We start from the raw sequence: 14,449 nt of genomic DNA on the forward strand, positions 1-14,449 counted from the left end.
TGTTGGGTGTTTGGTGGTTTTTATGTTTAGCTGAGTTCTTGGTGAAGAAGTGAAGTTATTTCCTGGCAGCTATTGGGCGAGAGACAAGCATTTATAAGCAGAGGATGCGTAGTCTGGACTTGCCACTTGGCTTCATTAAAGGCTGAGCATGTTTACCTTGCCATTGCCAATTCAAGGTTTGCTTAGCCACAATACCGGATTGCCCAAGCCTTTTTTTCGGGTCCATCCGTCTGCCCTGGGATTCACCATGCGAGGCTACGTGTATCGAAAAGATCTCTGAGGATGAAGATTACTGACTATTATCTCACTGCCGCTCTCTTTAAACGACGCAAGGTTATTATATTCCGAGGAGCTGGGAAGATAGTGAAGTTTGCGCAGAGCAAAAGTGACATTTATTCAATGCAAAATACTACATATGTCGACAGTCGATCAGAACTAAGATGTTACTGGGAACTACAGTATATTGCTAATCTTGCGTCGCTGGCACTGTCATTCGTCTCTTCGACAGTCATTCACGGTGCTCGAAGTATGAGAGACCACGGACTTCACCAGAGACATGCGATGGATGTCGAAGCCGTCAAGCTACCTGCCGTACCTTAGCCACCATTAACTTGGATCTACGTCTTGTGGGTTGATGCAAGTCCTTTTCGGGCAATCCTGATTGGCTATTAGCATCATATCTGCATTTGTGAAGGACGGGTTCGGCTGACAGCGTTGCTATTAGCAAAGCAGAGCTAGGATTTATTAGCGTGCGTGATGACAAGTGGCTGTGGGAACTCTTACGCATTTGTTGGATTCCAAGTCGGTGGAACAACAAACTCGGCGCGCGGCCAGAACAGGATCGGGTCTGTCGCGAGTACCTTTGGAGGGCGCTTCCGTTCCCACCCAGGGCCACGGCCGCGGTCAAAGACACAAACATGGCGTTGAGCAGCTTCATTTTCGAGTACTTGCAGATGTGATCTGAGGGTGTACGTTGCCTGGTTGAGAACGGTGGTATGATTCTTCGCCCAATTGGCTTTTCTCAGCCCAACTGAACATGCAATAAATATCGTGTTCGAATTTGGAATCGGGCCTTCCGTCTCGCATACTGGTACGGCTATTGACCGTGATGTTGTCTGATACAATTGATGCGTCATAATCTCTTCTGATTGATCTGCGCGTTTATGACTCGATGTTTCTTGCGATAGAGAATCCACAGGAAGGAAATTCCTTCCGCTCACTCTAAGATTAATGAATTTCGATGTCAATATCCTGGCTAATGATGGGTTTGCCCGTCAGCCCCCTGTGCAACAAGTGCTACTGACCTTCTTAACCTGGCCCGTCGGCCGCTGACATTCACACTCACAGGCCATGCGAGAATGTTTGTGGCTTTCATCAGCCCTCGTGAATTGATGTCTCAGGAGCGTTATTTTCTTGGGGTGCGTGTAGGTACGGACATAACGGCGCACATGGAATGAGGCTTACACCGCATCAACTGCCGAGAATACGGGTTCAAGACTGATGGTTCGAGATGAGAGAAAGAAGACTTGGGGATAAGGGGACCAGGGGTTAGCCGCTGAGCAACCTTAATCAATACGAGTGTCCACAAAAATGCGAGGGAGGAGTAACCCGCTTGATAACCTTAATAATTGGAAGTGTCCGAATTACCTGTGAAAAAAAACTTTAGTAACTGTCCTCTGTGAACCTGAAACCTTCTTTTGCCGAGTCGTTGCTATTTCCCATCAGTGACAATGCTGAGGGTGGATAGGGTGGATTCTCAGAGAGTGGTAGCGACTCGACCATGAGTTCGTGTGAAACCCGGCCGCGACAGCTCGCGGAGTTTTGAGATCAGATCAATCTGGCATGCTTGCGAATAGGGACAGCTCCGCAGAATTGGAGTAGATGCACAGCTTTCAATTGATATATCCACGCCAAGCGAACCAGGAGAAAGAATAGAAATGCCCCTGTAGGAAATATATTGATTAGGCTGTTCGACTTTTCACTGTGAGCCCATCACAATCTGATATTCTGCGTGTATCTAGATAGAAAAAACGCAAAATAAGATAACGGGCACGGCATTCGGAGAACGCTGCAGTTACGTACAGACTTGACATGAGCAATGCAGAAACATTCTCTCCGGTTATAATTACCAGCCTCGATCCTGCATCCTGTGTCCCAAGAAATTCCCTCCACATCAAGTCACCCTGATACCACCCAGACCTTTCGGAATGTAAGTCTACACACCCAAATCAGCAGCACTTAGGTGTCTGCTTAAGATGCCTCCTTGTTCACTAATACATACATAGCAGTACGAGTATACAATGCGGGCTGTTGTGCTCAGCGCTGCCGCAAGTGCAAGTCACTTGGCAAGTAATACAAGCCAATCGGCCAAGTTGACGCTATCGCTACTACCCAAGTGAGCAAATCCATACCCCTCACTTGAATTGTTTAACTTGATGTCTTATATATAAATAGCTGGCTAATAGGAGGTCGTAGATCAGCTGTAGCCCCACTTATTCAAGTATACCCAGCCACAGGGGCATATATGAGAGCATATGTGAGAGGATATATGAGAGCATACGTGAGAGCATACGTGAGAGCATACGTGAGGGGGGGGCGGAGAGCTTCCATCTAAGGTTCTCCTAGGGGGCGTATATAAGGGTAGGGCTTCTGAATAGCTTCAAAAATTGCCTAATTAGGTGATACTATATTACGTAAGAATTGACTTGACAGACTTGCAAGTTAGCCAATAATCAAAGCCTAGGGGGGGAGGACACCAAGTTGACAAGTATGGGGGTCAAAATTGACTTGATTGCACTTGCGGCAGCGCTGGTCAGAGCACACCTTTCCGGACATTGGGATTCTTGTAGATGAAGAGTACTAACCAGAGTGCGTCAATCCAGAGGTAGCGTAATCCCAATCTTCGCGTCGTGACGATAGCATCTTGAAATGTCTGGGGCATGACCTTCATATCGATGCCCGACTTGTGTTCTTCGAGACTGGCAAGGGTGGTCCGGAAATGATCTTTTCCTTGACCCCACATGTAGCTCAAGGCGGCGTATTTTCCAGGTGCGTGTCGGACCTCGCACAGCTTGATGTTCGTTTGGTCGTCTTGGATGCCGACGTCGAGAACTCTGGTCGGCAAATTCACGTCGCCTAAACAACACTCGAGCTGCGCATGCTCTCGGTTGCAATCTGTCACCCATCTCGCAATTTGGTCGAATATTGAGCCATGTGTTGGATTATTCATCAAGCATCGTCCGGTAATTGAGGAGCTCAATGGGTCGTTGTCATCAAAAACACAAAGTCTGAAAGCACCAATGAGATTGATGGCATCCTGCTCCGCGTCGAAGGATATGACCAAGATATTGTCCGTGTCCTCGGAGTATTTGACGAGTTGCATCTCCCAAACTGAGCCGTCCTTGAGGTACTTGCTGATATGTCCATCATTATTCTGCCTGCTCAATTGGGCAAGCCAGCTCTTGAAGACGTAAGCGCCGTTGAGCACCGCGACACAGACGGCGCAATCTGTTGATGCGTTCAACAGGTCTTCGAAAGTTCGATGGAACTGAACGCCAAATTGCGATACTTCGTCTTCTTTCCAAGGACCCCAGAGTTGCAACAAACTCAAGGTGGGTCTAAAGATGGATCCCTTGTTCAGCATGTATTTTTCCGGGTATGTGGGGATGTTGAGGAGATCAATAGACGAGCAGGTACTGCAAAGCGACATATCACGTTCCTCGGCCATTGTTGTATCATCCGGCACGGGCCGTTGCGAAACAGCAACAGGAATGGAAGATGTCAAACGATAATTAGGGTCAGCTTCTGTCCGGAACAGTGATGGCAATAAGTGAGGGGTAGACGGGCACACGGGATGGATAACCGATGGTGCATCAAGCTTGCTAACTTTGGACTAGCTCATGGCGCGAAGGAAACCAGCCAGCCACCGATGACGCCACTCGCTGCATCGCACAAAAGTCAGTTGATCGCCCACACATCAAAGAGACGTGTGTCAAGCGCCCCCCCTCTCCCATTCCCTTCTCGCGTCGGAGATTCTCCATGTTCTCTTGGACCGAGAAGATCCTTTCAACGTCCTCGTCGAGAGTATTTGTGTCTGGGGAGGAGAGGTAGATGATCGGCAACCAGGATGAAACGAAAGACAGCGAGGATGGTGTATGTTTGCCAGCCAATTTTATAGGTAGCAGGAGCTGTGATGTAAAGAATTATCGACCGAGTTTTAAGCCACAGGTTGCACGATAAATTGCAAGCGGAACGGGCCGTGCTATGCGGGGCCCGCTTCCACCGTGACTTCGGGTCCGCCGGAGCCGGCTCCGCTTCCGAAGACCCGGCTTCCGAGCTCAGGTACGTACCCTAGATAACACAGGTTATCGTTTCTAATCTTATCTCGGGTATCCCACTAGATTTCTCCTCTAGTTCGCGGTCAGCTGCGCGTTTTTCTGAGTGACAAGCACTTGTCGCTTGCATCGCCCACTCCAGGAAACGTGCAGAATGAGGAAGACGATGATGATGAAGATGGCGGGAACGAGTCGGTACACTGCCTTTGGCCTGAAAATACGGTGTTGTACTTGAACTTGTCAACCCTTGCGCTGGATTGAAGCCAAAATGGGCTCATCGCGGCACAGGCTCGGTGAGAGACGATGAATGTTGCTGGCGCTGCGCAGTCCAGCTGGAGGTCCTATTCTGTCCAAGGTGACAAAAAAGAAGGGCATGTGTATGTGAAGGTCGGTTTCGGGGGATCCACCTACTTCAAATGATGTTCTCATGATAACTATTGGGAACAAGGTGTTGCAGCAACCCCAGCAGAAACAAATATCGATGCAAGCATGAAGAAGCAATGTCCAACTCACTGCTCAGTGTCTCACGGTATCTTTACAAGCGACAGCGATGTCTACAGCCGCATGACTGACATATCACAAATGCGAATGAATGGAGCTCTGGTTGCAACATTGTACCCAGCTTTTCTCTCAGCTCAACCAGGCGACCCGTCAATCTGGTCTTTTGTCCAAGCCAGATGTGGTATGAAGGTGTTTTTCTCAATTGCGGCATCTAGATGTACATCAGATGCTAATCATTGCCAACATACCTAGCTCGCTTCTGTGTACGACTGACAGTCTAGCCGCACACATCGGATAACCGCAAGGCCCCGTTGCCTTGACGGAGACCCTCGATACGTGGATCTATCTGTCTTTAGCCGATCCGGCCGTGGTATTCACATGCGGGGACCGCCCAACTTCCCAAGCTAGACAAGATAACTTTTGATCCCGGGAATCAGGACACATCGAATGCCCTATTGTGCCAGTCCTCGGTCCAATGAATAAACCTTCAGAAACTAGCTGTAGAATTTGGACACTCTTCTTCTCTGCACTGCGGTCAATCACCCCTCAACGGTTTGATGCTGTCCGCCGGGGTGATTCGTCTGCCACCAAATGCTTTCGAAACGCGTGACCTCATCCAATCCAGGAACGAATTGGGACAGCCCAACTGGACACAAAACGACCCCGGCAGTACTAACACCGTCTCTGAGTTTCACCTGTGGTACTCTAGGCCTTGGTGAGCTACCTTTCTTTTAATCCACCTTTAGTTGCTTAGTCTTTGTTGCAGCGGCTTACCAGCCCTGCGTGCGATTGGTTCTGGCGACTGAGATTCTTCCCAAACCAGAGGTTTTGTGATGTTCGCCTATTGCCACCGTTATTTGTGACAGCTAATACTTGCCTTCTGAGCGTTGGAATCTTAACTCGGAACGTCAGATTCGTGTAGGCTTAGCGGATAGTGATTCGACACTGATGTGCGTGCGGCGTCATTCTCAAGGTAAAGTTGGAAAAATTGCTGCTGTGTGGGATTCCTCCCTCGGAAATTTCGTCGTCAGAAGGACGATGCGCGCGTAGCTGCTCACATAAGTCCAAGGCTTGGATCGTTATCAGCCTGTATGTGAGGGCAAATGGCGTCCACAGTGTGAGGGAAATCTCAAAATCGAATATTTGCTTGGATGTGTCAGAGACATTGCCATCGACAACCGCAGCCGTTATGTCGACAGAAGTGGATAAGACAAGGCCCCAGGACATCTCCAGGGAACTTTCAGACCAACATTGAAAAGGGAATATTGTCCCGATCGCAATCTTGAAAGTAATTGCAATTTCCAAGACAGTATGTTATTCGTAAAGTCATGATGGGTCTGTGGCGGAAGGGAAGCGGAGCCGGTAAATTAAGTAACCACCGCCGTTTGCTACATGTCCTGCTTGGCAATTCAAGACCACACGACGCCACCAGAGCTTGTCAAGCAAAGACTGCAGCGGAAGTCGAGGGCGTTGTTTGGTAAGGCAGATGGCTGGCAGAAACCGCGAGCTGAAATCAAGTAGCCGTTGAGATCCTCGACGCACTGTATCGCTCAACACATGGGGATCTAGTATATCTCAATTCAGCAGTTCGCCCCCTGAGTCCAGGCCACTTGGGACTGCCACTGTTACTACCACTTCACAGTGGCGATGATGGTCAAGCCTTCAATTACAATCGCGTAACGCCAAGGGATAGTGCTCTAGCCGGTCCAGGTGCTAGGCGTTAGAACAAAGACGGATGGCATGTTCTGGGCCTTCCCGGACCAGCTCTAGTCTGAGCCACCTGCATGCCATCCGCGCCACGTTCGCAGCACCAAAGCGCTCCCCCATTCTTTCAAAACCACAGGGGAGTCGCCAAAGGCGGAAAACCGAGAGAACACTACCACCTTTGACGCAGTTTTGCGGCCGCGCGAAGGAACATCGGCATTGGTTTATCAGGGGAAACACCACAAGTGTGGCGACTCTCGCAGGACGCTTCCGTCGAATTTGGGCAACCACAGCTCTTGAAAAATGAGACTCATCCCACAGCTGCCGACACAGGGTCTATTTTCTCTCGCTTGTCTGCGCCAGAAGGTGATTTCTCTGACGCTGCCTGAAAGATGAGACTATCGCTTGGCATTATGGCTATTGCTGGGGTTGCCAGACTGGCTGTTGCATCTCCTTTCACCGATGCTCTGGCCGCCGCCCCTGCCTGTGCTGTTCGTCCATCCATTCGTCGTCTTCGGGAAAGACAACGTTTAGGTAATATTTATTAACGCCGCGGCAGGTCACATGTACCATCACTGCCCTTCCGCAGTCTCCTTGCACGATCGAGAACACGACATGCCTGTGCACCAATCCAATATTCAACGGTCTCGTAGGGGAGTGCGTCCAGAAGGGCTGCACTATCAAGGAAGCTCTCAGTATGTCTTCGGTCCTTGCCCGCCGCTTTCCCCTCCATACAGAGAATGAATTGGCTAATGTCTTATGCAGCTGTTCAAAACCTGACGTGGTCGGCATGCGGGTTCCCTTCAACGGACAAGAGACATACTGCAAGGTACGCCATAGGATGCTTGATAATACTACCTGTCATTTTCATGGCTATCCGCCTGGCTAGCTGGGCCTTCAGTTTGACGCCATGGGGCGCAGAAGATACAACTGTTAGCCTGGCACTCGTATGTTACACCTTTTGAAACATCTTTTGGCCTCCGGGTTTCTCATTCAATCAGATCCTCTTCATACCCTTTCCCACACTGGTCCTCATTAGTAAGTTTCTTGATGTCCAATCTTCACTGAAACCTAGGCTTACCTTCCATCAGTGCTCTCTTACGGCCTCGGGCGAGACATATGGGTTTTGCAATCTAATGAAGTGACTATGTTTCTAAAGGTAGCTTGAACCCCCTCATCCAATCATTGCAGAATCTGAGAAGTAATACCCTTTGCGACCAGCTTGTTTTCATCATACAATTCTTTTACATAGTCGACCTCGCGTTGATCAAAGCGTCGATACTTTATCTTTATCTCCGAGTCTTTCACGTAAGCTCGATTCGGGCTATCCTCTGGGGAACCCAAGTCTTCAACCTTCTCTTGTGTACCCTGTTCGTGCTGGTCAGTATCTTCCAGTGCCAACCTATCCAACATTACTGGAACGGCTGGGATGGTGAGCATGCGGGGAAATGCCTCAGCCTACAAGATATTGTACTCACTCACGTCGCCATCAACGTCGGCTTGGACGTGTGGATGCTCATTCTCCCACTAACCCAGATATACAAACTGAAGATGCCGCTTAGGAGGAAAATTAGCGTGATGACCATGTTCAGCATTGGGATTTTGTGAGTGATTCCCGCCCCTTGTTCCTAGATGTGCCACCTTTCTGACGGTTCCAAGCCTCACTATTGTGAGCATCATTCGGATCAAGAGCCTGCTAGACTTTGCGAAAACACCCAACATTACTGGTGAGTACTCCTTTTCAGAAGCCGTGCTCCACTGAGATAATAACTTGGGCTCCCCAAAGCTGAGTTACTTGGGGGTATAATTTGGTCTCACATCGAGCTCTGCGTTGGGATTGCGGTTGCTTGCATGCCGGCTGCGAGACATCTAGCTTGGAAGCTCTTCCCAAAGCTGCTGAACCTCAGTCGGCGTACTCTGTCAAAGTCCAGCAAGACCAATCATCCAGTTCACGCAGAAGAGCTTCAGCCTGTTGCTAAAGAGCGGAGCTCATTAAAGTCCGACACCACAACAACTCTTCATTCGACCACTACAATGGTTGACCCCAATACGCCGAACAGTGCGCATTTCCCTTGAAGCCGTCTCTGCCGCAAGGCGGAAAGATGCCGAAAAGAAGAAAGGGGACATGCGGTTGAAAGGTTACATAGTGTACTGTGGAAAGGTCTTGCCACCACCACTGTTCAAAGACCGAACCTTCGTTGATGGCTCAAGCCCTGAAATCTACCAAGAGTCCACCCTCGCTCTTGACGTCCTCCGCATGCTCAGTTCTTCTGGTCTCGAAATCCATCCATGAATATGATGAGTGACAACAAAGTAGCTTGCGTTTCTCGTAGTACTTCTTGACGAGTTCATAAGCCTCATTCCGGCGGCCGTCTTTGGCGTGATGTGTCGCATGTTTAAAGACAAGAGTCTCGAGCTTCCTCAAAGTCGCGGTTGCAAATATAGTTATAGCCTTAAAGGGTTGGACTGATAGTTGAAGGGCTTACAGTGAAGTGCAGGACGTCTTATTCAATAATGAAGTAGTTATTGAGTAGTAGTGTAAGCTGAGAGACATGTATTTACTGACAATCACAAATGAAGCTTCAGCGTACAGATATATATAAATTCGTTTTAACCTGAGTTTCATTTGTTTGTCATTTGAAATCACGCAAAATAGCTAAATAGGTTCTCCCTTAATCTCGGTGAGCTGCTACCTATCTAGACATGTAAGTTCAAAGGGTATCTTTCATTGATAATCATCCAGCCATAGCGGTTGCATGATAACACAGATAGAAAATAAAGGAATCTTCAAACGAGAACTATACAGCGATCTCATTATGTGGTCCTTCAACCAATACAGCAAATCCATCTATTCTGGTCATGCATCTGAGCACTCCAACTAGCGCCCACCCCAAGGCAACTAATAAAGTCTGAGCCATATGATTGACTTGATTGACGGGCGATAGCTTCATAATTGACGAATTGATTGATTGAATATGACCAATTTCTTTGCGTTAGGGGCGGGCGATGCTCCCAACAGAAGGAAAATTATCTTGATACGGCCAGGTCACCGACTGGAGAACTGTTGTATTAGCGGGGACACTTTACGGAAAAGGTTTGGTGGAAATTTGTTTAAAGAAAGGGTTATACCTATCAGGGTAATATCAAGTCAACAGGGTGTGGCAGCAGGTGATACAGAGTACAGTTCACACTGAGAAAAGAGAACAGCATATCCCGAGTTCCTGAAGGGCATTTGAAATGCAGTATCAATAGTTATGTCTAGAACTTCGTAGAATCACTGCAATCTATCCACATAATACAAACGACAGCTATCATTGTGATTTTTTGTCGTGATACCCACCCTTTTTGGAACCGATGGCAATTACCTAACTTATCCGCGGCTGGTTCTATAACTTTGCAACCCAATCATATCTAAGCAGTGACATGGCATCTGGCCGTTCTTTTGGGTCCAGTCTCGTCATCGCTCTAATGAACTCCAAGAAAGCAGCTCGGTCGGTCGCAGACACCGGGTGCCTGCAAATAGTATGCAGAGGCAGCGACCCAAACGTGGAGGGCTTGAGGAGGTTTCCTAAATTTGATTTTAGCCGGGAAACATAGTTTGCTTTGGCGGTAGCACCTGCCTTTTGCGTCGACGTATTGGTCGCGTCTCGCAGACTTGTCCAGTAAAGATGTTGGGAGCACCCCGAGGATGGTTGTCATCTGGGCGAGATGAGCCACGGCAGTATACGGCTCACGCGGTGACCAAATGCTATCAAACAAGAAAGACCCTGTTGTAAGCTCCCATATCTACGCGATTTTGATTAACTTAATAAGCCCAATCCTGTCGTGAAGCGTACATCGCGATTGAAAACTCACCATAAGTCCTAAATTCCATACATCCACTTTACTGTCCCATGGTGCTCCAAGAATGACCTCAGGTGCGCGGAGCAAATCAGGTTGAATCCACTCCATTAGGTGGTTGTCGAACCAGCTTGCTGCGTCCCGTGAGTCTTACTATGCACGTGTTCATTGGCTTCGGTAGACAAGCATGACTCACATGTCCCAAAGTCCGCTAGACGCACAGAAATATTCTTTGAATTCTTGAGATCCTCTTGTGCCCAAGATATCTGCTCGGATTGCACGTAAAAGTCATTTGGTGGCGCAAGCGGTAGAAGGTCTGGCCTGAAGGCCTCCGACGGCAATTCATTGAACATTCTATTGATTGCTGGTGTCTCGATGAGAACATTGTTGGCCTTTATATCTACAACAAAGTTGAATCAGTATTCAATCGCCACATTCTATGATAAATGCTTAAACCAGAAGCACCTTGGATACACTAACCTGTGTGAATGACACCACATTGATCATGTAGATACGCTAGTGCAAGAAGAAGCTGCTTAGATATGCTCTTTATCAAAGGTACCGGCAACCGTGGGGTTGGGAATTCCTCTCTCAACGTCGACATATTAGGTCCCATAGGTTTCGTAACCAGGCAAACATGGTTTCCGTTCGGCCCCGTGAAGCCAAAGCTGTCGAGGAGCCTAATAACATGGGATGTTCCTGGAGCTTCTACCACATGGCCTCTCATGTATCTCATGATAGCAAGCTCGAAGGTGTCTTTGCCTTTCCCGAATGAGTCCGCAGTAAGGATTTTCAATGCGACGTGGCGTTTGGACCTGTCCTATTAGTTACGAGCTGATTCTCAAGAGACGCATTGATTAGTCATGCAGAATTTTCCTACGCACTCCATATCGGATGCAAGCCAAACTGTGGAATAGACGCCGTAGCCGAGTTTGCCGATGATCCTGTATTTGCCATTTTCGAAGACATCGCCGAGGCGGACGGGGTGATGGCCGCCCGGGCGATAGCGAGCGATGGCTTCTTCATCGATGATGCGCGCAAGCGATACCGATTTAGAAGGCCGACTAAACCTTGACTGCAAAGGTTTCCCGCCGAGTTTGAGGGCATCAATTATGATCGCCAAGGGAATCGAAAGCGTTTTGATGAAGTTTCGTAGCCCACCTGGTCAAGGCTTCCACAATAGGGAAACTACAGTAAAAGCGCTCAGCCAGTGCTTATTCTGGTCAGGGGCGGAGATTGATGTAATTAGAGAGAGTGACGCAGGAGCCCTTGAGTGGAAAATAGACTACATTTGAAGGGCCGCAGCCAGGTCATTAGGGTAGGTACATATCCGCCTAGTTGAGATGTGACCTTTGTATAAATTATGCCGGTTGATCTTCGGCGGCCCAAGAACCAATCCACACTAAGATTCAGAACACTGCCACGAAGTTCAGTAGCGGCCAAACATCACCTCAAACACCTTGCATTCTCCGAGATGTAAATGTGGATAATGAGCTTCGTATTGCTTGATTGTGATTTTAGGCGGATGGAGCAGTGGGAATGGAGATATCCCTTGTAACTTTTCTTCTTCGCAGTTTGCCGCCTGGAGGCGCACCTTAGTGACTGCCGTATGACTCTCACACGATTTCTCCAAGCTTACAAGTCAGCGAACAACAAGACAGAGATGGTCATAGCTGTATGACTTGGACCCAAGACGATCATGAATTGGTCTTGTGACTGGCAATCGCTGTGGGTACTGGTTTTTGCGCGGCGTTCTGACGGAGCTTGGATGTCCATATTGATTGCTGGAGCAGCACTACTGGCTGCGGAGTTGACGGCGAATCTTTACTATCAGTGTCCGTGACCATATTCAAAGATGTGGAGTACCTTTGTTTGAAGCTCCGTACTGCGTCGAAATTGGGGTATACGATGATGCTGTGCTTGTGGCCAACTACGCACTGCCTCTAGCCCGCTGAACATTGCATATCATTGGTAGCCTTCTGGGTTACGATCCCTCAATGCCATTTTTGGCAAAGCCTGCTCGGTCAACGCACGGCATTGAGGCTTTAACATGGCAATGGCCAGAACGCTGGGTACTTCTACGAAAATCCAAACATCAATTCCGCTGACACTTCTGCCGTTCTGTCGCCTGCTAATGTGAACCCTCTTGATAAACGAGATATCTGGGTTTTCAAGCGTCACCATAAGTCGTTGTGGAGTTGTGACCGGAAAATCTGTTTGTATTTCTGTATGCGTTAATAAGCATATCTATGTGGCCCTATCATCCTAAGACACCTGAGGGTCAAACGCCAAACTCGATTCTCAAGTCCAAGCTCGAAGCCCATGTCGATACCCGTCATCTCAGAAATGTTTGTTCAAGGAGAGGGGGTGGCGCGGGGATGGTTTCCCTGGAACATGAAATTCATAACGAGCGGGTCATAGAAGAATCTCGTATCAGCATAAATCACTGTTGCAGCGGAAGAGAAAGTCTCAGACTTGTACTGCCTACATTGGGCGGACGAAACATCAGACCTTTCCCGTGTATATCACTGAGATTGCCCCCCAAGAATGCAAAAAGCCTTTTCCCGCGACCAGCGAGATGGCAAGACACGGTTCAAAACGTCAATCAAATAACTAAGGAATACATCAATGGCCTGACGGCGTGGCGGCCATGCCCACGTTTCTCGCTCCTGTACCTAACACAGTTCAACCGATGTATTTCATATCCTCTTCTGGACTTTTGAAGGTTTCCCGGTTACCTGCTGCCGGTTCAGGCTTGTGGCGGCACTCCGAGGGTACCGTGTGCATTATGCAACCCCGAAAAACCAACTAAGGTAGAGTTTTTCTTGAGGTGGAACAGGCAGGATATCGCTGTGTCGTCATCAAAAAGTAATATGATGATAATTCTGTTCTTTCCGTCCGTGATAGGGGATCAATCTTCCACCATTGTTCCCACTAGGTCTGGACATCGGTCTGCGATTGTCCAAGTACGACGATTGATGGTAATACGACATGGATACGCCGTGTTTATTCCTTGGAAACCGTCTTAGTCCCGGTGTACTGTGGCTGCAATAAGTCAGACACAGACGTGAAGCACGCCTTGGACGAACAGCAGGAGGAATACAGAGGCAATACGGAAGCAAAACCATCTGAGACACGCTGCGGGCAGCATTTGCCTCGCTACTGTCACCGGTCAATGTACCAACTTCAAGGTGCTGTGCCCGGTTTCTCTGTCGACGGGAATGGCTTCCCCTTCGTTGGCTTCTCTACCGCTCGTTTGACCATAGACGGTGCCACTGGAGCTGCTGGTTCCACCGACTTCCTTGCCGGATACTTGTTTGGGCTGGTCAGACATGGGGAATCTAGAACACGTCCTTCTGGTGGATGTGCCGCGTGACCTTCGCCCTTGTCAACGATGGCAGCAACACGCCAGAGGGGAGTGAAGGGCTGCAAATTGAATCTGTCCGCAGCCTGTGCAAGCGGACTGTCGGCAGGGCTGCTCGCGAAGCCTCCGAGTGTAGCTAAGTTGACCCGTCTGGCCGTCTCTCTTCGCCGATCGCGGGACAAGTGAATGCGATTGGAGACACCCGAGATGCCATTTGGTTGTCGAAAAAGCTAAAACATGTGGGTTGGTATGATATCCCTGGACTGGATCGAAACAGCGTCTTGGAGACGGTAAATCGTATCGGTAGCCGTGGCGGTTGTCGAGCAGAAAGCCGGAAATGTGTCGAGGATGACCATTAGAAGTGTACCGTCGTTAGTTGGAGAGGAAGACGGTGGAGATAATTTTCGGTGGTAGACTCGATGTCAATGGGAAACGGGTGACTGGGGGATTCGTTGAAGAGTTACAGCAGTCTTGTGATTCGGGCGTGGAGATACTTCACCGTTGGCGAAGACAATTGGGCTCCGAATCTGTTTGCATGACTACCTCCAGCAGCCTGCAGCATGCCCACACAACAGGACTTTCTTGCCATGAAGGATCCCTTGATTTCTTCGTTGGGAATGTCTTGCAGACGGACTTGGGCCGGAAGGAGAGCAGCATTGTTGTGATTCACCGACGCGATTCACCGACGCGATGACAGCAGGCGGCT

General features: G+C 48.9%; 1 protein-coding gene across 1 annotated transcript; it reads right to left on the minus strand.

Annotated features, from left to right (window-relative positions):
* Positions 1-2,812: 2,812 nt before the first annotated feature.
* Positions 2,813-3,727, minus strand: COL26b_008489 (uncharacterized protein; the record flags this gene model as incomplete). The annotated part of the gene is made up of 2 exons (XM_053181247.1): positions 2,813-3,135; positions 3,298-3,727. The coding sequence occupies 2 exons, from the start codon at positions 3,725-3,727 to the stop codon at positions 2,813-2,815; spliced, it is 753 nt and encodes a 250-aa protein (XP_053034867.1).
* Positions 3,728-14,449: the final 10,722 nt, after the last annotated feature.

Source organism: Colletotrichum chrysophilum (assembly GCF_026319265.1).
Source record: "Colletotrichum chrysophilum strain AFK26 chromosome Unknown scaffold_74, whole genome shotgun sequence".
Lineage (NCBI taxonomy): Eukaryota > Fungi > Ascomycota > Sordariomycetes > Glomerellales > Glomerellaceae > Colletotrichum > Colletotrichum chrysophilum.